Source organism: Hermetia illucens, chromosome 1 (assembly GCF_905115235.1).
Source record: "Hermetia illucens chromosome 1, iHerIll2.2.curated.20191125, whole genome shotgun sequence".
NCBI classification, from domain to species: domain Eukaryota; kingdom Metazoa; phylum Arthropoda; class Insecta; order Diptera; family Stratiomyidae; genus Hermetia; species Hermetia illucens.
Window position 1 is genome coordinate 42,468,215 of NC_051849.1, and position 22,640 is coordinate 42,490,854.

The 22,640-nt window shown below is 38.7% G+C and overlaps 1 protein-coding gene and 1 long non-coding RNA gene across 3 annotated transcripts; one reads left to right on the top strand and one right to left on the bottom strand.

Moving 5' to 3' along the window:
- Nucleotides 1-950: 950 nt before the first annotated feature.
- LOC119647268 (SRSF protein kinase 3) lies at nt 951-18,426 on the bottom strand. Of its 2 annotated transcripts, none has more exons than XM_038048158.1 (2): nt 17,164-18,426; nt 951-3,127 (listed from the first exon to the last, which is right to left on the bottom strand). In XM_038048158.1, exons 1-2 carry the CDS (start codon nt 17,672-17,674, stop codon nt 1,449-1,451), a joined length of 2,190 nt encoding a protein of 729 aa, XP_037904086.1. In that variant the 5' UTR covers nt 17,675-18,426; the 3' UTR covers nt 951-1,448. The 2 variants fall into 2 exon arrangements, with proteins under 2 accessions (XP_037904086.1, XP_037904087.1); XM_038048159.1 differs by lacking the exon at nt 17,164-18,426 and adding an exon at nt 3,183-3,366.
- Nucleotides 18,427-20,781: 2,355 nt separating this feature from the next.
- On the top strand, nt 20,782-21,501 carry LOC119647273. Its single transcript, XR_005248833.1, has 3 exons — nt 20,782-20,911; nt 20,966-21,260; nt 21,394-21,501. It is a non-coding gene; the product is annotated as an uncharacterized LOC119647273 (long non-coding RNA).
- Nucleotides 21,502-22,640: the final 1,139 nt, after the last annotated feature.

Consider the following 22,640-nt stretch of genomic DNA (forward strand, 5'->3'; position numbering starts at 1 on the left):
TGACAACCTTATTTTTTGCTGCATTTATCTTCAGCCCGACTCTGTATGCCTCCAAATCCATTTGATCAAGATTCATAGCTCGGTGAAAGGGCAAGCAGATTTATTAATCAGTGTAGTCGAAGTGTTTGAGCAAAAATGAAATCGTCCATCGGATTCGTCCAAATCCTTCAACCAAGCCAACATTAAAATTATCACTGATAATGAGTAGAAAATGTATCGTTGACAAGACGAAAATCACTCTGAAATTTTCCTCGATGCAACACATGACATTATGCGCCATCATATATCGCTCTGAAAATAGCTATTAGTTTCTCCGAAATGTTATACAATTAAAAGCTTCTTGAAATCGATGCAGAGTAAATATTGAAGAATTGAATTGAATTGAAGCTTAGTCGAATTATGGATCGTAATTGACGAATTATGGATCGTAATTGACGAATTATGGATCGTAATTGACATCATTAGGCTGGTTCTTGGTTTAATGCACTGAGAAAGGAAGATTTGTAACAACCTGAAACTACGAAAACTTTTCATTTGGCCTTTTATCAATATCTTTGGCAAAAAATCATCCAGCCTGGCTAGATTTCACAAATTTTTAAATGAGTATACACCAATATGGCTTGAGGAGTGGGAACAATGCTAACTGAGCAGATAACCTGAAAACAAACTTAATAGATGCCAAATTAACATGCATGGTTCACATTTACAGTCATATCTGCTAATTTTGGTATTCAAGCGATTGGTTCAATATTGTCAAATTTATAACAATGGCGGACGATAAAAGGAACCAATGAAGCGATGCTGCTGGAAACTACTTTTGTTTCCCGTTCGCACGTACAACATTTCTTTTCAAATCTACAAGGGGAAATTCAATAACTCATGCACAAAAGAGCTAATTTCTAATCAACTAAGCATACACACAAAATGTCCGAAAGGAAAACGCTATCCAATCTACTAAACGTTTTATAAAAGGGAAAGGAAATAAATTCCTCATCCTTATGTTTTATTTGTATATATATTTGTTATTTCAGTTTATAATCGGGCAGACAATTTAGTTTTTTGTTTCTTTTCTTCCTATTAATCTCATCGCATCTTCAATTAACAATTATTTAAAGTCTTATGGTTGAAGACTAAATAGTTCGATATTCCATTAAAAAAGGAGACACTTAAGTCAAAATTAAAAATAATATCCATAAAAAAAGAATAGTTTCAAACAGCGACGTGTTTTTTTGTGGATGTTTACGACAGACAGTTTAAGTTAATTCCTTATAGAAAGAGTAAACGATAAAGCAAAAAATAAAAACATTAAAAACAATGTGTGATGAAGAAAGAACATTTTGCATCGTTTTGAGGATTTTCATTTTTCATGTTATTGTATAACTAAATTTTGTTTTTATTATGTAGTTTGTTATTTTATATATATTTTACTAACGGTATGACTATAAATATTATTTATCTAACAACCAAGGATGATTCAAACAATCAGCTGCTGTTGCTCGTTTTTTTGGATCAAATTCTAACATGGGTTTGAGAAAATCCGCAAAAGCCTCAGCATCTTCCTGCGTCCATTCGTACTTCTCCACCAGAACGTCAACCAAACCCCACGGTTTTAACCCTGTTATATTGCGCAACTCTCCTTTTTTATTAAATGTAAATTGTGTGTATGCACCGCGGAATATAATATGTTTCGGTATTGGACCGAGCAGCTCGATAATATGTGCAATATGATCCTCATCGCGGGAATAATTCTCGCCAGAATGAGGCTCGAATAAGTAATCGCCGGTTGCGAGTTCGAATGCCATGCAAGCGGTGCTCCAGATATCTGCTGAAGTATCGTATCCAGCGCCTAGAATCACTTCCAACGATCGATATTGTCGTGTTTGTATATCTTCCGTGAAATGTTTGTACACCCAGCATGCATTGCCCAAATCCGCTATTTTAACTTCCACATCACAGATTTCTAGTGCCGGATCGAGTTTTGGTGTTGATTTATACGAATGTTCAGATTGCTCAGATTGCTGGTGATTTGGCGACATTAATTCATTTTCAACTGAATCTTTATCGGATTTGCAATTCTTAAGCGTATCGCCACCTTCGTAACTATTGCCCGTTGCATTTCTCTCATCGACATTGTCATCATTTTCCTCCTCACCAAGAGTTGATGATGGGATGTTCATGAGAGTCGTTAGATTTTTGTTGCCGTTCTCCTTATCAATTTTCAACAGGTCTAGATCTTTGCCAGAAGAGCTTCTTTGAGTGCCTTGTGACGGTTTTTCATGAATATCTTCATCATTTTCCTTATACTCATCGCTGATGTCCCCATTAACAATACTTTTAGCCTCACCGTTACTACTTTCATTGTTCACTATAGCATCCACACAGTTTTCCGAGATTTTCATATTCTCAGCAGTCGTATTGCTGCTTACATCATCCAAATTCGGGTCTCCTTTCGTTTGCGAAGCACCTTCGCCACCACTTTGCTCAAGATAGTCCCACTGCTTTTTGAACAGTTCCAGGCGGCGTTTAGCCTTCTTTTTCAATTTTTTCTTCTTATTCTTACTCATTTTGCTTGTAATAGCCGGCTCTCGATATTCCCTAGGAGCACGGCTCACAAACGATGGAAACATTTTAAAATTCATTACATATAATCCGGTGGCCTCGTTCGCCAAACTCCTTACGTATTGATCATCTACACATAACAGTACATTCTCTGGTTTAATATCGGTATGAATTATTTTACAACACGTATGAAGATAGTCAAGTCCTTCCAGTACTTGTCGAATTATTGATTTAACATTTACTATTGGTATTCCTCGATAACTAGATTTACGAATTAATTTTAATAAATTATCACCCAATACTTCGAATACCATACAAATGTGGGTACCGTTCACGCCGGTTATCTTAAAATCATTTAGCAATTGTACAGTTTTATTTCGTCGTGGATTCGACGGATCACTGTCACGTACTGATTTCAAAATCTTTATTTCATCTTTGGCTGTTTCAGCAAAGTGTGGCGCGGATTTGACGATTTTTATAGCAACATATCTTTTATCCTCTAAATCCCAGCACAGCCATACGGTGGAAAAATGTCCCCAGCCTAATTTGCGGACAACGTGATAGCGACCTACAAACGAGAAATAATTTATAATATTATTATACATGTCTTCTAGGAAATGTACTTATGACTAGTGGGCGAGTAACATTGTTGGATGAAAACTCAGTACTAATTAGTTTAAAACTAGGCGAATTGAGGACGTAGCAAGAAGTTTCTTTGCAGCATATACCCAAGAATTGAGAATAGACCAATGAACTGCATCTGGAATCGATTAAACTTATAGGTACGTACATGTGCGCAAGCAATGCATGGGGAATTCATTGCATCTTACATTTATATGTATGGAAAAAAACCGGAGCGTAACCTTATTTCATGAATTACCGATGGATTTAAATATTTACCACCCTGTAAGCATGGCTACAAACACCACTGTCACGCAATATCGCTTAACAAGCAGCAATGTAGTTTCGTCCCTTAGAAAAATTGATACTTCGTAGCAAAGTATTTTTAGAAATGAAATGTACAATTGGTAATAAGGGTTACGCAGGGAAACAGGCGGCAAAAAAGCTTCCGACACGATTATCATCGCACTAGGGAGGTGGTGCTAGACTTCCTTGACTAAATGTTTTCAAGTTTGAGGAATAGTGAATGAATGACTTTTTTAACTTCTCATATTTCTGCAACCGTTTATGTACCCTTTTTTAGTGCCCCTCTTCTAGTTAAACATAAAACAATCCGCTATACAGCGGACGACAGATGTTTTGAATGAATATAAGCTGCTTATATTTCTGGCATAAATTTAATTTTCGGCAGCCAATCGATCATAAAGGGCAAGGGGATCAAATAACTACCATGAGTAGGAGGATCGTGTTACAAATCTGACATTGTGACAACATCTATGACGAACCCTACTTACTATACCCGCAACAAAAGAGGTTGCTGATAATAAGGATGATTTCCAATCAAGAAAACGTCTACTGTTTCACAACCTTGAAAAATGTGATCAATTCTTCTGATTAAGATGTGCAGGAAACACTTCATCAAAATTTTCAATCGTATGTATTAGTTCCACACTTCGAACAAGAATTACTAGTCAATGTTGCGCCTGGCTATAAACGAAGGGGAAATCACCTCGATCATCTATATAGAAAGAAAAACATTGACAGCAATTTACCAGCTTAGTAGATGAGCCGGGATCTATTGAATATGACATGTAGAACCAGATTTGTTTGAATTAATTTTAAAGGATGAAACGCTTATGTAGAGCTCCGAAAAACCCTACAATTTCTTCGAAAATCTTTGCACACCTTTTCTGTACTCACAGTAGGTTACGATTATGTCATCTTGGTCATCGGCAAGTCGTTGCCAAACTTGTCTGGATATATATTATATCCAAAATAGAATTTAATATCGCACCTTGCAATTAAAGTGACTCGTCATCGTGGAATTCAATGGTAGTCCTAAATTGGGAGCTTTTAATATCTAAGGTTACACAGAATTAAATCCAAAACACGTGAAGAAACTTCAGTGGGAGCTTTTAAATTCGCAGTCATGGTTCTGTGATTGCAGCAGTCGAGTATGGGTCGCACATCTATAACCCACGGTCAAACCACTGACATGCACACCAATATAATACCAGAAGACTAAAAGTGTCTGAACATAATTCCGATCTACAGGGCGGCGCGCAAGTTTCTAGATGCTAACAGCAAGAAATTACCTGAATGAATGTACCGGGGGAAAACCAACTTAGAAAATCTTGGGATTCATTTTTCTTATACCGGCTAATGCCTACTTAATTCTTAGATAGAGATAACCAAATTTTTAATGATAGTGCCAAAAGAAGTAACTTTGCTTAACGATCTCCAAAATAGGGAAACTTGAAGATTGAAGGAAATTTAATAAGCTTTAGATACTGTCTCCAAGATATAAGAAGGAAAATTTAATACAAACGTTTCTTCGATAAAATGAGAAGGCGCCTCAATTTTTGTCAGATTTGTAAAACAATAAAATGTATAAAACTTGATGGTATCCAAGTGAAATTTCTAGACAACAGCAGTGAATACCCGAATACAAAGGCAAGTAAAAAATGCAAAGCATGCTTTGACTTCGACGGCTGCAGGAGTGGCTACATCTATGAAATATCTGTGATCCGCAAAAGCATCATGAAAAAAAGGGTTTTAAGATAAGACAAAAAATAATCGACCATCAGCACTTTCTGAAAAAGTTGCCCGAAAACACGCACGCAAACAGTGATCGAAAACACGCACGCAAACAGTGATGACGGTTAAACGGGTCCGCAGGAGTTGATAAACGAGTATCCAGCCAAACTAAACAGCGGTACTATCGATCAACCAAATGAAGCCTTTACTTTCTATAAAAAATATCCGCGATCGTCTGAACGTCTGCCAGAAACTTTAAAAGCTTGGTTTAGTTAATAATAACACCGTGGTCGGGTGTGGCATTCAAATGTACTGTTTTAAGGACGAGTTCGAGAGAACAGAGAATGAGGACGAACTATATCGCTAGTATTCCCACAAAGACAGTGCCTGAAATTCAATGTAAAAGCGGAGTAACTAGCCGTGGAAAAGATCGACCGCACTTGTCGAGGAAGGCACGTCCATGTAGGAAATAGAGAAATATCCTTTCGATTATACAAATTAACTTTCCTCTTACCGTTTAAATTTTATATAAGAAACAGAAGGAAATTTTTGAGCCTTTTGAGTTGTATATACTATAAACTGCATAGCATGGTGGAGCTCCTTTTCTAGTCCTTATTGACAATTAAGCCATCCTGGGTAAAATACCATCATGTTGCAGTTTCAGAAAATGGTTTAATTCGAGCATTGCAAATATGCGGCAGTTAAAACAGACAGTTCAGTAGCAACTACCAAATCGAAAAATCTGAAAAAAAATCAAGAGGCTGGCACTATATGGTGCTTAGGCTCCGAAATACCCTTCATATCGATTTCTGTCCAATTAAAGTTAATAATAGTGTAAGGCCTACAAATAAGTTCTGTCGGTTTTCACAATAGATGGCGTAGCTTGTTTTTTATTCCATTGATCCACATTTCCAAACATTCATCGGAAAGCTACTGTCAATAAGCAAAAACGTCAGTATAAATTATTCAATTGAAGTGTAAACAACAATACTTTTTTCATCAACGAAAATGGCCAATTCTGTACCAAATAATGTGTTTTTGCGGGGAGTTCTACTTCATTATTTGAATATGAAGAAAAAAGCAACCGAAAGTCATCGCATTTTGGTGGAAGTTTATGGTGACCATGCTCTATCTAAGCGAACGTGTCAGAGGTGGTTTGGACGGTTTAAAAGTGGCAATTTTGACTTAGAAGACGAAGAGCGCCGGACGGCCAACAATTTTTGAAGATAAAGAATTATAGGCATTGCTCGACCAAGATCCATCGCAAACGCAAGAAGAACTTGGAAGAACATTTGGAGTCACTCAGCAAGCCATTTCCCACCGTTTAAAAGCAATGGGAATGATCCGAAAGGTCGAAAATTGGGTTCCGTATGAACTGAAGTCAAGAGACGTCGAACGCCGTTTTTTCACGTGCGAACAACTGCTCCAACGACAAGAAAGGAAGGGTTTTCTGCATCGAATAGTTACTGGCGATGAAAAGTGGATCCATTACGATAATCCCAAGCGTCGGACAACGTGGGGATACCCCGGCCATGCCTCATCATCGACGGCCAAAGCGAATATTCATGGTGAGAAGATCATGCTGTGTATATGGTGGGACCAGTTGGGTGTGGTATACTATGAGCTGCTAAAACCGAACGAAACGGTCACGGGCAAACTCTACCGACGTCAAATGATGCGTTTGAGCCGCGAACTCAAGAAAAAACGACCGCAATACCGGCAAAGTCATAATAGAGTTATTTTGCAACATGACAATGCTCGTCCACATGTTGCACAGCCCGTTAAAACATATCTAGAAACGTTGAAATGGGAAGTCCTAACCCACCCGCCGTACTCTCCAGACATTGCTCCTTCTGATTACTATTTGTTCCGGTCAATGCAGCATGGCCTGGCTGACCAGCACTTCTCCAATTACGACGAACTCAAAAAATGGCTCGATGAGTGGATAGCGACCAAGCCGGCCAATTTTTGGCACGACGGTATCTATGAATTGCCTGAAAGATGAAAGAAAGTTGTGGCTAGCGATGGGCAATACTTTGAACAATGAATAACCAATTTTTCACAATAAAGCTTTAAATTTAAAAAAAAACCGACAGAACTTATTTGTAGGCCTTATATATTACTATAATTTTTAGTAATTGACTGCAAAACCCCTTGATCCTAGCACCACGAAATTTTGCAATAATATAGACTACAATATAGAGCATGATCCTGCTAAGTGGTGGAATCGCACTATTACTAACAAAGTTATAATAGGTCAAAGTTGTCGCTTCTTTGCAAATTCAATACTATGAATGTTAATATTACCTGAAAGTGGATACTCTTACATAATATATGCATACATTACGTGCTACGTACTAATGGGACAAATGCACACTCAAATGTCTTTATATAAGAAATACACAAAACCTTTCATACGTGAAGCGTCCAGCTTCCGGTTTGCCGACGCCGACTTGCTTCCTAAAAGGGGGGTTTTCTAAAGGGGTTATATGGTAGTACAACTGTCCTCTATTTTGACGATGTGTTTGAGAATAAACTGCCATACCAAGCAAAGAGTTTGCTTGAGATGTTGCCATGCGACCCAATGAAAATAGAGAAAGTCTACGAGGAATCTGTAGTATCAACACAAAAGCCTGTGTGCAAAAAAAAGAAACTGAAACTTATGAATATGATATGCAAAAAAAGCGACAGATGATGAAATGGTGTATCAGGAAAAAAATACGTCAACAACGCTCAAAAGTGAAGGTTTCACTCATTGTTTTTTTTTGATATTTGTTTGTTTATTCGGACTTTCGCCCAGTGAACCAAACAGTACTACGAATAATACTATTTAAGAGTATTGAAGCATTTAAGAAAGTGTATCCGCCGCAAATGGCCGCAGGCGTGGATTTTGCAAAACGACAATCTTATCTCAGAAATCCAGCATGAGCAACCTTTCGATCAAAAAGCCTTCTCCTCTAATCATCCCTCAGCCTTTTTCTATCTTCGAAACTTAATTTGTTTAGAATAGACTGATGACCTAGAAGAAAATTCACTAGGAGAACTGAAGATGATCTCGGAATATGTCTGTAGAAAATGTTTAGTTGGCTGAACTGCGCAATGATCACAATATATCGCTTCAAATGGAGCCAATTTCGAGAAAGACAAATTCACTCTGATGATTAACTGACTTATGTGGTTTTTCTCGAGCCCAGGTTATTTTTTGGTAGAATGTACGTCATCGGAAATATTACCCTCCTCACTAGTACATCGCCGATTCAATGTTCTATACAGTTACTCAATGTCCCTTTAGCACATTTTCCATTTTGATGAAAAGAAAAAAACAAAATATGTTCCGCGCCTTTCAATGATATCCCCGTAAAAGAATCTGTCATTAGTTTCCTAAGAAGGTAAAAATTCTTTGCGGAAAATACCAATACTGCCTAAAATCAGAATTGATTTATTCAGCCTTCGGCAGGGGCGATACCTCAAAGCGTCACTTCGATTTTACCGGTTAGCTTCAGGTCGTAATAAAAAAAATCCATGATTCAACATCACTAATCATTAGCTGATCAAGATTTTTTTTTCGATTTTCCTTCCAATTGTGTTTTTTGGCATCAATTTGGTACGTATGCAAATCTTCATCTTAAATTTCATACACACTGAAACTGAAGTGAAATTGAACAATATCATCTTTACTGTTAAACGACCTCTGACTGGCTATTGGGCCCACAGTTATTCGAAGTTTCTATTGACTTTTGAAATTGAAGGCTTCCCTGAGCGAAATTCTTTTTCCAGTCAGTCTTCAGTCATCCAAAATGATTATTACCACGAAGAACATTAGACTCTTGATAAGAATTTTCCCCATAGACCAGATTTAATTGGAACTGAATATCTAGACGATAAACTAACGTGCTCTCTGAAATAGAATAACACAGCGCTATCGAATCGCCTGCAATGGTGCCAGTCCCTTACTTTTCTATCAAATCTGATGCACCATTTTGCAACTATTTTTCACCTCTAAACTGGTAGCCACGAAATTGGTTCCTTTTCTCAAAATTGTTTAAAATAGAAATTTATCAGATTTTTGTACATTGTGAACAAAATGAAGAAATGCAAACACTGACCCTGTCATATTTCAGAGATCCTTTCATATGTAATGAACCAAGCTATCCACTCAAACAATCTAAAAAATAATATACTAATGACGATTATTATTCTAACATATTAGATCTTTGAATGCTAAACTTTCGAGCTAGTAAGAAATTAATGTGAATAAGATACTTCCCAAAAAATTAATAATGAAAGATTGGAGTACGATGGAAGCGTGATAAATAATTCTAAGTAATTATGAAAGGCTAGAGTTCGATGAAAATGTGATAAATAATTCTAATCATTCCCACCTTTGTAAAAATTACTATTATTATTGCATATTGAACTCGTAAATTTCCTAGATTTCACTATAAAAGGTGAATAGATAAGCGAAGATCAAATCCCAATAGAAACGGTCTCGGCCACTTGACACCAACACTATGATTTTCCGCAAAGCTTTTAGTTACAGATCCCCCAAGGATTTAAGCAATTTTGATGTTCTGCCCAGTAACTCAGAAGGAAGGTTCCAAATCCTCATTCGCAAGATGTTTTTCCCCTCACTGTTCATAGAAAAGTCAAATTTTTACATAACCAACCACTTCAGTATTGACAAAATAATAACCTGGACAGGCTCTACTTGTGAGACCTTATTTGAATGTCGTCGCTATCAGAATTGAAGTAACTCTCGTTTGAGGTCCATTTACTTGAATAATGTGTTACCAATTATAAGGCAGTAATATTCGTAAACATCGGGATATTAAAATCTTAATTACGACTGCAATATCACATTAAGAAACTTTTTTTCAGGCCTATTATCGAAGACTGTTCCCAATCAATAATATCTGACAGTGAATAAAACATGGCTGAAGAGGTTTTATGGAGGACCGAGTTACTTCCAGAAAAAAAAACTCCTTTAGGAAACTCAAGTTTGACATAAATATAGAAAAGCAAAACAAAGCGTAAGATATTGCGAAAAGAATCATTGTTCCTATGAACTATACAGATAAGAAACAACCTGTAAATTGACAGCGATAGATCCTGTAGGTCCTTGTATAATTGTAAGAAAACAATTGATTTGCAATAAAGTGATAACAGATCAGAATTATGATCCATGTCCAAAAATAAACGAAACATGCGAAGAAATTGAACTTATCTGAGTACGTCTCGTTGCTCGTCGAGCAATACATGATTGAATTATATGCCGAAATTAAAAACAACTGCGAAGAAATATGAAAGAGTGCAGCAAGTGTGAAATTATAGCTCACAAGCAACGAAATCACAAACTACGGAGACTATTTGGACATCCAATTATGAGGGGAAGCGAACACAGCTTCAAAGCCAAAATAGAAAAGTCAAAGTAAAATACAAAATGCCCGTTATAATCAACTAAGTAGAGACATGTTTTATACCATTTGATATGACGTCCATGCGAAAGTATGAAACTAAACAACCATAAATTACTGCTTCAAAAGATTATAATATTAATAGTTCCTTAAGAATTTTCGTCAAGTTCATCGCTGTCATTTATGAGGCAACATTAATGCGACTACTTAAGCTTTCGGATGTCGTTAAACAAATACGACTGATAAATTTCAATCCTGCATTGATAAAAGTTGTTAAATTATGAAGCAAAGTTTCAAATATTTAAGACCATTGAAGACTATACGCTTTAGAAATAGAAGAAAAATGTCTAACTCATTTATTAGACTCACTGTGCCAAACAATCATATGGTGGTGGATTTGAACACATATCGTGCTTGGCAAAATTTGATAGTCACAGCAGAACGACTGTTAGCACTTGAGTGATACTGAAAATTATATTACGTTCACACAGCGGCAAATTATGTAATTTACAGTTGATAATTTTGATGTTCGTACTTTTGTTTGACACTTGTTCAAACTTATCGGAAAAAACTCCTGAAAATTCTAAATTGTAAAACAATGCGTATTGACAACTTTTCTTATATTCACGAAGCTATGTTTATATAGAATATCAAACGATTTGAAACAATGTTAAGGAAAATTTAAGTTTCGTATGAAAGGTATAATGAAAATTATAAGCAACATCAGCCGAAATTTGATGCAATCAGCTAGGATACATTGTAAGGGTCGTCTACAGTAAGAATTTCCGAAATTAAATAATGAACTATTGTCGCACCCCTTCGGAAATAGCTCAAGGATGAAAAATACATTTCCTCCTATGCATACAATCTTAAAAAAAAATCAAATATAATACAATGTTGTGGCACCGTAAAATATAAAATATACGAACGGAAATATATTTTGTGAATCACACCTAACATTTGAAAATTTTCAAAAACTGGTATGTTATCTTTCACAAGATATACGCTTCTACAGAATTAACCCGTAATACTTTTCCCAAGAACAGCGATGGTGAATTTTAGCACGAAACTACCGATAGCATAAGAGATGCCATTAACGCATGGTATAACAATACTGAGTTCATTTTGCTTTTTTTACGTTAAAACCGCTGATTTCCTTTTTGGATGAAAATGAATGTGTAGTTAAAGTGAAACATGGCTTATTGGAAAGATTCAAATTAGGCGCTTAATCTCTATTGAAAACATTCAATTATATGCTAAAAACAAATATGATAAACAAACAATACCAAGTCGCGCTAAGACACGTGTTTATCTAAAGAGCTCTGGTGTAGTGGCCAAAAGTAGAGCGGGCTGCTTCTGCTTCCAAAAATTCACCTCATTCTCTGCATTATCTGGGAGCTATAAAGAACAAACTTTTCCCATATCCCAAAAGCGAAGCTCTTACGGAGGATTGGAATTCCTGGAGAAACATCCATCTAAGAAACCAGATACACGGATGGAACAAAAGCCGAGGTTGGAACATGGATAAATGGCGTGAATCCAAAACACGAACCATGTGCATCCTAGGCCAACATACAATTCAAACAAAAGTGTAGCCTCAGAGAGAATTCTGTAATGAGTCAATGGGATTGTGCGACGTCCAAAGGCCATCTATAGAACAATGCATAGAAAAATGAGAGGCAATTTCTCTTCGTTCGCCCGGTTCGCCGTTAAGTGGATGACCGATTCAATGGCTTTCTCAATTCCAAGCAAAAATTACTTCAACTTTGGCCGGTTTTTGGCCAGCATACTAGGGGATATAATTGGCACCCATGGCATGTTTGTGGATTAACAAAAAGGAGCGAACTACATCTGCTAACTACTTCGGTGGCGCCGCTCCCAGGACAGTGGAATGCGGCATGTGTGAAATCCCAAATGGTGCTACTCCAGAAGAACGGCAAGCTGCGATTTTCTCTTTAGTTTGCGATGTTAAATGTGCGTCGAAACATTAATTATATTTTTCGTGTTAACACCAGCTCGTTCGACAATTTCTTTGGAATCGAGAACAGAATACAAAGCCCCCATGCTTATAGCGTGCTATTGACACTAGTGATCAACCCGGTGACTCTATTTGCATAGTTTTCTGGATCCGCAATCAAGCTCATAAGAATCTTTCGACTTCTGCCAATAGTCGTGTGATTTCTGCAATATTTTTTTTCTGTTGCGTAATTTGAAAATTACATCAATTTGAGAACGATTCAACATTCCGCCTTGGAATATTCTTAGTTTCCAAACATGTTTTGGAAAACTATTTCAAGCACCGATACTGCTTTACGAAATCGCTTAACTTTGCAGAAGCTGGGCCAGGTGGGCAATGGAGCTTCACCACTTTGTTAAGCTTTTCGACAACATCCTTTGCTTCAGAATTTTATATAATTGCAATAAATAAGCTTGTTTCTCATTGGCAAAAGTTTTGTGACCCTTTTTATAAACAGAGATTTGTAATGGTTGGTCACATAGTTCTAGGGCAGCCTCTCACCCGCTGTCCTGGGTAGTGGGTTCTATTGCATAGCATAACCGGGCATAGAATTGACGTCCTTCCTTAATGTCTCACTTATCCAGTGTCACTTTCGTTTTCTGATCAACAGGTCTACGGGAATCTGGCCCCTACGCCGACGTAGTAACCCGATAACACACTACAGACACTTATTTGCCATGTGCTTCTTCCATATAGTAGCACAAAAAACCACTGGCACGGAACGGACTCAAGTTGATGTTAGTATTGAGATATTTGCATTTCCAAATTTCGAGCAAAAAAGAGAAGGTTAATTTAGCGCTGTTATTGAGCGGCATCAAATTCGGTGTCGCGGTCTATAAAAACGTTTCGTGGATTTAACAAATTGAACAACGCCCTCTATGTTCTGCCCATAAATGCAAACAGGGAGAATACGATGATCAGTCAGAGTGAGAACCTTGGTTTTGTTTCTTGTATCTTCAGTCCAACTCTGCTTGGCTTCTTTTCCAAATCCAAAGAAATTTGGTCAAATAATTCTTTTGATTTCCCGGTTTCTTGTAGTTTAGTTTGAATAAAAAACGCCTAGTTAGTAGAAATACTACAATTAATTTGATATATATTAATGCTACTAGAAGTAGCCGTCGAATTGAAGAAGGGAGCAAATAAAATTAACTGTAAAAGGGATCTACTCGTGTTTTTTTTCATTTGGTCAAGGTCTATGATTCTGTAAGAGAGCAAGCAGATGTCATGAGCGTAGTCCAGATGTTTGAGGAAAGATGAAATAGTCTATTGAACCCCTCCACTTTCTCCAACCAAGGAAGCATGAACCATGTCATCGTGAACGACAAGAAAAAGTATCGGTGACAAGATGCAACTTTGGAGAACCCCACTTTGAATTTCAAATTCCTCAAGATTCTTCCTAGATGTAGCATATATTTTGTGCCACCATATGTGACTCTCATAATAGCTATTATTAATTTTAAAATTGCCCCTCCTGCGAAGAGCGTTCCTGGATCGGTGATCTAAAGTTTGCACACTGCTCCACAATCATCAGAAGGGTATTAACATGGTCAATATAGGAGCATCCAGAGCCAAAACCAGCCTGTTCATTGTCGATCAAGCTTTCGAAGTTTCCTTGATGCGCTCCAGGATGATTTTATATAATATCTTCGCGACAGCAGGAAGTACGCAAATACACCTTCAGTTGTCGAACTCAAGACGTAATCTCAATGATCATCTAAAATTCCCAGCATTTACGAATGTATGGAAGTTACAACTGTACAGAGACTGTAGAATCCGCACAGAAAAATTTAAAAATTCCACATGGAGACCGTCAATTGCGGCGGCTCCACTCTGTTTGGATGCATTGATGGCAAAGATAAATCCTCGTCTGGAACCTCTTTCGTGATTCGGAATATGTGGCGAAATTGTTGCTATTTGCAGCAGCTTCTGCTTAACTCATCAAGGCAATGATGGAATTCACTTCCATTTCTCATACTTTTTCACGATAACGAAGTTCCTGTGCGTCACGCTCACTTTCGCTCGGAGCAACAATACAGCATCAACAACGCTTTCAGCTCTTTACTTTCATCGAACCACAGCTCAACGACAGCGCATATTAAATTTGGGGTCCGAAGATCTGCTGTGAACAAATGCGATAGGACCATCAGATGAACCCTTTGGAGGCCGATGTCTGCGCCGCTTTGGTAACACACATTTAGAAGACAGCGTATGCTGAACATGATTGATATTCGGAGTCGATCAATCGAAATCCAATGACCTTATGGGAGGCTCTGTACTCGAAGAGTGTGCCGTCGATAACAAGGTTATGAAAGCTGCAGTCATATACAAACCTAATCACATGCCCACCCTGGCATTCAGATTACTCATGCTCATAGAAAGCATTCTCCTCTGCTATATCGAAAATCCCTGTTTATGCTTAGTACTGCACAATTGTAATGCTCCTTAACCCGGACCGGAATCTTACAATCAATATCCTGAAAGAAACTGACTCCCAAGTCCTCTCTTTAAAACAAAATAAGTGTGATTTGTATCTGATATCGTACTGTTAAAACGCAATACTCTGGACAAATAGCACTAAAAAAAGTCAAAACGCCACTTTCTTGGCACACGACATAGACTATGGAAGATTAAGTATTCCAAATTATCATTTTACCAGCAAAACTATTCCCGGGAGATCTACAATACGTTGTGTTTCTAATATAAAGAAATACAAATTTTCGAGATAGAGTTGAACCGATGTGAATAAGCCACTTTTACGAAAACTATTGAATGACCTCAATAGAAGCGAGTGTTGCATATTAAAACTACTTCGTTGCGAGATTCAGTGTGACACTTGCGATAAGACAGGTCTCTAATTCATCAAATATGGGGTATTACCCAAATTTTGAACAATTAAAGGGCCTTGAAAGATAACGTTAATCCGCAGAATATATATAACTCAGTGCAACTTGAAAAAGCTCTGGTCTAACGACTATGACTATGCCGATTGTAGAAGCCCCTGTGAAAAAAGTTGAAAGTGGAAAGGAAGCGAGTGACTTTTCATGATTGAGAAATCACCGAAATAAAATTTTTAGCCTACATATACGATTGCTAAGACGTGACCCTACTTTCCTAATCAATAGTATTCAACGGGTGATACAAATCCCTGTAATTCCTTCTAAACTGCTGCAAATACATAATTCAGTTTCTGTATAGAGGCAAAGGTCTGACTAGCTAAATTCCCCTCAACTCAGATCCGATTTGGATATTCTTCTTCCTGTTGTCGTCAATTGATATCAAACTCATCCGAACTTTCACTGACAACGCCCGAAAGCACACATGAAGAATTTGATGAAATGACATACCATATTTAGCCCAGCTGCAACAACAAACGGTACTAGTCAACACTTTAAATCAATGAAAGCCATCGGTAGCAGTTTATAGATATTTCATCTTCCCGTTTCAAGGATCAAAGGGATTACCCCCTAAGTCTTAACACATCAATCGATCGTCTAGTCAGTCAAACTAGTGAATCATCAATACTCCCTCCTTCAACGTTGAACTTCACAAGAATTGAATCATAGGTATAACTTCATCACAACCTAATTTTCTAAAACGAAAATGTAAGGACATCCGTTAAAGTAGAAACTTTACAGAAGTAAACATCCTCCAACCACTGCCGTCTACGCTTCTCCATAAAGGCTTAATTCGCCTAATTTGAATTGCTTAATCGATGACCACCTGCTATTCTATTGGCACGTTCAATCAAAGTGGGCAATAGGAAACTCGCGGAAAGCAGCTGAAACTCCCAAAGCGGGGACATTCCAACACAACCTGTCGCACATACATTTTACATCCCCGACACGACGGACAGTCAAGCTGTGCTCATAAAGTACACCTTCATAGACACGAGATACGCTATGTGCAAGCGATGAACATCTTCGCCAGACTCTCGAAATTGAAAAAGGGTCAATGTAGCGTGCCCGGCACTGAGCAAGTGCAAACAATATCAAATCGTTAAGAAATAGCCCAAAATACTTTCGTTTGACGGCGTGCTGCTTTAATAAACATATCATACTCAAAATTGTGGTTGGTGGAAGGCACGAGTGCGGGTATGCAGCATGTGTGAAATGAGGTGTGAGGAGCGGCGTGGAGTTTTAGTGCGCGAAGAGCGTTGACATACTCTCGAGCTCTTGCTACCTAAAATAAAATCGTCAAATCCACATTGCAGCACTCCCTTCTCGCGGCGCAAAACAGAGCGGCCGTTTCCCGAAAAACTAGAAGAAATTAGTGTCAAACAGCCGAAACGTCCCAAAAAGTTTGGTTAGGCGAAAAAGTGGGGTGTGGGGCATTCTTATCGATTTTACACTCAACGTACGTGATGTAGATGGAGGAGGGCAGGGGAAAAACGACGTGTAGGCAAGGAGTCCTGATCCAAGTCACAATTTGTTACCAAAGTTACGGACGTTCACCAAACGGCGACTGTTTACCAACAATAAATAAGCACGGATCGGCGTAAAAACACAGAATCATTACCTTGAAAGAGATCACCGATGTTGACGGGATGGTATCCTCCCTTGCAGTAGTCTTCCCTAAGTTCCTGTTCCTCCTCCTCGCTGTTCAGCTGCGAGTCTTCCGACTCGTTAGAGGAACTTCTCGGTGGATGGATGTCAGCTGGTTTATTGAATTTTTTCATCGTGTTCGAATTGTGCGTAGCGCTTGTCGCCGACGAGGCCGTCCCTTGCTGATTGTACGCGTTCAGGATGGAATCGGCATTCGCAACGTCATTGCGTTCCGAAGAGGTTGACGGTGCCGAGGGTGGTGGCGGATGCTGCTGCCTCGCTCCGGACGTGGTGGCCTTTGGGCTCAGCGGCGCCTCATCGCTTATGACGGGGCCTGCCGATGGCGATGGGACTATGGCAGCCGCCCCAGATGCTTGATTCGTCGTGATCCCGTTCGGCTTGCATTTTTTCTTATTGGGCTTGTGACGTTTCTTTTTCGCCTGGATTGCAAGCACTCGCCTATTTACATCTGCTTTCGAATTCATGGCAAAAATTCACGCACGGCCCACTTTACCCCTTCGATTTCGGCAGCGGCTTCACGCCACACAACAGCGAATATACCAGAAATGATCCGTCGGTGTCGGGAATCGAACTCAATTAAACAACTCTTTTGCTTCAACTTGACACTGTAGTAGTGTTCGCACTTCTTTCTTTCCGAACGAATATCCGTGAAACGAACGCTCGAGTCTACCGTCTGTCCACGCACATTTAGCCCAAAATCAGTGGTAGTTGCACTCTGCGCTAACTGCACTTCCCTTTCGATTCGAAAAATTCTGAAAATCGCCAAAACACAGGAAGAAGCTCACTCACGAATATCGCGCACGGGCCGCGAATTGGAAAATCGTCTTTCGTTGTGTTCTCGTTCTCTCACAAAAAAAAAAATTCTTAACGAATGTTACCTTAACTAAACCACAGGGTGCGTTGTAAGCTGATGAGAATTTGAACGAAGCGCAATTTTCTCCTTGTAAAAAATGTCTTTATCATCATTAATTTGAAAGAGCAAATTGTAGAAAAATTATCGTCGGCGTTCTCAATTGTTCTATACATAGAAGTGGTACAATATTTATTAGTTGACAGAATAGTTGAATTTCGTCTACTTATCAATTATACGAATATAATAATCATCTTATCATCTTACGTAACTATTTGAGGGTGCTTTGAATTTTAAGGACTTAGCTTTAAAATAAAATATCGAATGAGGTTTTAGACGATCATCTTTCGCGAGTTCATCGCTTTGCAAATCAAAATTTCACAATTATTAATTTCGAAATTGAAAGCGGATGAGCTTACTTTGATTTTAGGCGTTTCTCATATTATGTAAGAGTAATTCGACGGATAAAGTACTACTACTAAAGTCTTCATCTATGAAACATATTTAATATCATAGTCAGTTATTTATTTATGTCATAGTTTTTCATTTACTTTCTGAACTGGATAAATTTTTGCCATAATATGATACAGACGTACCCTGCCGTGAAGATCCACGGTTTCGCGTAACGCGAAACGCCTTGGGAAGGGGGGGGGGGATTTCATACACTTTACATTGTTGCCATTTTATCCCTTGGTGGGGTATAGAGCAACAACCATAGCTACGCACCATCGCTCGCTGTTACCCGAAATGCATTCGTTCGCTAGTGTTCTTCGCAAGTGCCCTTGGAGCCATCTTAGGAGAGTCGATTCCACAACATGGCGTAGCCAGCAATGCAATTGTCGCCCCCTTCCGATCAACTTCTTCCTTTGTAATAGTATCAGGCCAGCGTACTCCGATGATACAACGCAGACAAGTGTTGACGAGGGCTTGGAGCCTTCGAGTGTCATTGGCGGTCACTATGAACAATGCCGCTGATAACAAGAAGAAATAATATCGGTGACACGAAGCAATCCTGGCGGACTCCGCTTTGGACTTCGAAATCCTCCGAGATTTTATCATCGTGCAGCATGTGACGGCTTGCACTATCTTATATCGTTTTGATAATGGCCTTCCTGTGTAGAGCAGTCCAGATACTCTCCCTACTTTCTCGAAATTGATAAAGAGCAGATGCAGCGAAAATCTAAACTTATTTATCCAGATATCCCTTCAATTGTTACACTCGAAATGAAAAGAACTTCTTTGGAATCTTAACCATCATCCCCTTCTTCCACTCTGTGGGAAAGGTATCAGATTCCCAAGATTACCGTACTAGTGGAAACAGCAGATCTGCAGTAAGTGCAACGACAAACAGTTCTGCGGGGAGACCGTCAAACCAAGCGACTCTACCCCGGTTGAGTGCATTGATGACCGGAATGATTTCTCTTCTGCTTGGAAAAACCGTATGTATCCGCAAACTACGGTGGCTAGCCATTTCATTCATAAGTGGAGGAACCTCAGCGGATGTGAGGCGGTTAAGGATTATAGTGAACTGTTCTTTCCACCTTTTCAGTTGCTCATCATTTTGGATGAGAAGCTGACCGTTGACATCCTTCGCAGGACCATCGAAAGATTTGCGAGGTTCAAGGTCCATGACTCGATGAGACAACAAACAGATGTCATCAGTGTAGTGAAGGTGTTTGAGGAAAGGTGTTATCCTCCATTGAATGTCTCCACGTTCTCCGGAAAAGGCATCACGGAGAACCTCACTAATAATAAGAAGAAATAATATCGGTGACAAGTCGCAACCCCGGTGCTTTGGACTTCAACATTCTCTGAAATTTTACCTTGGTGTAGTATGTGATATTTTACGCCATATGTCGCTCTGAAAACAGCTATTAGTTTCTCAGGAATGCCCCTTCTACGTAGACTACATCAAATACACTCCCTATTCACGTTCTCAAAACCTTTCTCGAAATCGATAAAGAGCAGGTGAAGTGTAGATCTGAACTCTGGGCACTGTTCGAAAATGATCCGTAGGGTGTTTATGGTATCTATGCAGGAAACCACCCTGCTCTCAGTCTATCAAGTTTTCGAGATATTCTTTGATGCGTTGGAGGATTATTTTAGCTATTATCTTTCCAACCGCACCCGACCTGCCGCTCGCTTATAGATGCTAACTTTTCCAAAACAGTCGTGTTTGATCCATATTGAAAACTAAGTTTGGGGGATAGTTTCGAGTGTGCACCGAATCCTTAAATATAGGAGAATGTTCGTCAGATGTTTTTATGCCAGTACTAGCTGCTTCTCTTTGAAGTCGAAGACTGTAGGTTTGAATGGCGTTTGAATTTATCAAACCAACCACGGTTTGTTTTGAATTCGATGGTATTTGATTCTAAAAGAATCTTAGTTATAATACTACATAATTATAACCTGACTTAAAGGCGTTTGAAATTGATAGTAAGTCTTCCATTATTTCGAGAATGGAAAGTCGACTCCGAGTTAGCTTTGTAGCAACACATTGTTCGTTTATTTCTCAAAACTGAACTCAGGGTTGATTCCGACACATTAAACTTACTACTGACTTTTTGTAGAAGTAACTATCGGCTCTAGACAATTTAAAATTCTTGTTTCAATTTCTAAGTTAATGCTTTACCCTTCCATTTCAACATTTTTATTAAACTGGTGTAATTATATTTCCAACAACTTTATGCATTAAATGCTCTAATCCTTTCATTTCCCATACAATGAATTTCCATAAGTGAAGCAGATGACATCCGCTTGCACACCGATCTACTCACAAACATTAGGCAGGTTTTATATGTGGAAGAAACCAGTGCTATCAACCGAGTGAATAATCGCATTCCTTTTAGTGGTAGATATAATATTGAAGGCGTGGAACAATTTTTATATTATATGATTTTTATAGATGAGAATGATGCTGCTTCAATTATTCGCATTAGCTGTCATATAGCTACTATTATTCAATCCCTTAGCCCATCATTTTGCTAGAACAACAAAACAAAAGGATAAAGAACTTGGGTACAGAATGACAGAATAGAAATTATTGCAATGTATTACGCTGCAACGTAATACGTAATGCCAACGAACATTCCGAAAAAGCCACCATCGTTTATACTAGACAAGTTTCGACTTTTGGATAATACTTACGCCGAAGACTGCTTTAAAAGATAAGCTACCTTGGATCCTCTAAACGGATCATGGTAAGTACGCATTTCCATGGGCAAGAGTTGAGCAGTGTTTCCAAGTTTTTAATCAGTCTTCGCTTACCCGAAAAACTAAAGTACGATGAAATTTATCATCATCAACAACGTAACAACTGAATTTTGTTCACAGTCTGCCTTAGTAAGCAACTCTAAGCAACCTGGTTCTGTGCTGAGTTCAACCAGTTCGATATTCCTAGTAGCTGCCTATGTCTATCATTTTACCTGCGGCAGCATCTGCCACGTCTTCTTTACAATCAATTACCAAGAACCTATTGGGAAGATGCCTGTAATGGTTGAGTTGTTAGGCCCACTGAACACCTAAATGCTATATCCACGATTCCCTTTGAAGGACCCGTGCAGAAGAACTTGGAATAGCCCGTAATGACCAAGCGTTTATAGCTGCGTCATTAGACATTTTTTAAGTCAGTGTCTCTTCCGTAACAAAGAATGCAGCACTTAACAGCGAATGTAAATTAACTGCTTGTTGCCCGTCCTTCGAACATCACGTTGTAATCCCGATGAAGTCAGGTCAACCAAATTCTGGGAACCTTCATTCAGTACATCTTGGTAGAGTGAAGATGAAAGCCCTGACTTGGTCTTTTGCCTACTGGCCGGTGCCGACATTAAGCGTAGTGCCTAGTCATGTACTGAATGCATGATTAACGCCCAAAGATGCTAATTCCCAATATCGAACCAGGTATTGCGAAGCTTATCAAATACTGACAATAAGAGGCAACGGATTCTAACTGGTTCACATATGGTGGAGTTAGGCTAAAACACGGTAAGTTTAGCAGTCCAACTGCACTGAACTACAGGAGAGAAAATTCCGTCCCAAATAAACAGAGACTTCAGACCCGCACCTTCAACCTCCAAGTACGTCGGACAACCCAGTTTAAATAGACTTAACGTTGCCGAAAACAACAATGCCTAGAAAGAAGAAATGGATTCTTAACATTGAAGAAGAGGACAGTTGGTTCTCGAAATACCTCGAAATACGGTACTTGTATTTCCCAAACATTTTTTTAATCAATAAAGAAACTATTTTCCTCAACATATTTAATTTTATACAAACCTTGGCTAACAGCACCTCCTAACTCAAACCATGGGAAGGAACATTTGAAAACTAGCACCTACGACTAATTTAGCAATCATTTTCATTGGCCTCCACATTGCTGTTTTCATTCAGTTCAACAACTCTAGGCCCATTCTTTTCATCTGTGCATTTTGTGCTGGTGGTCAAAGGGTAGTATAGGTCTCAGGGCGAAATGTGGATTGGTACCCACGAGCATAAAACCTGCGAAACACCTGCTGAACAAATACCAACAGCTCTACTACCAAACCCTATCTTCACCTCCACGTGGTGACCGTTGAGAGCCC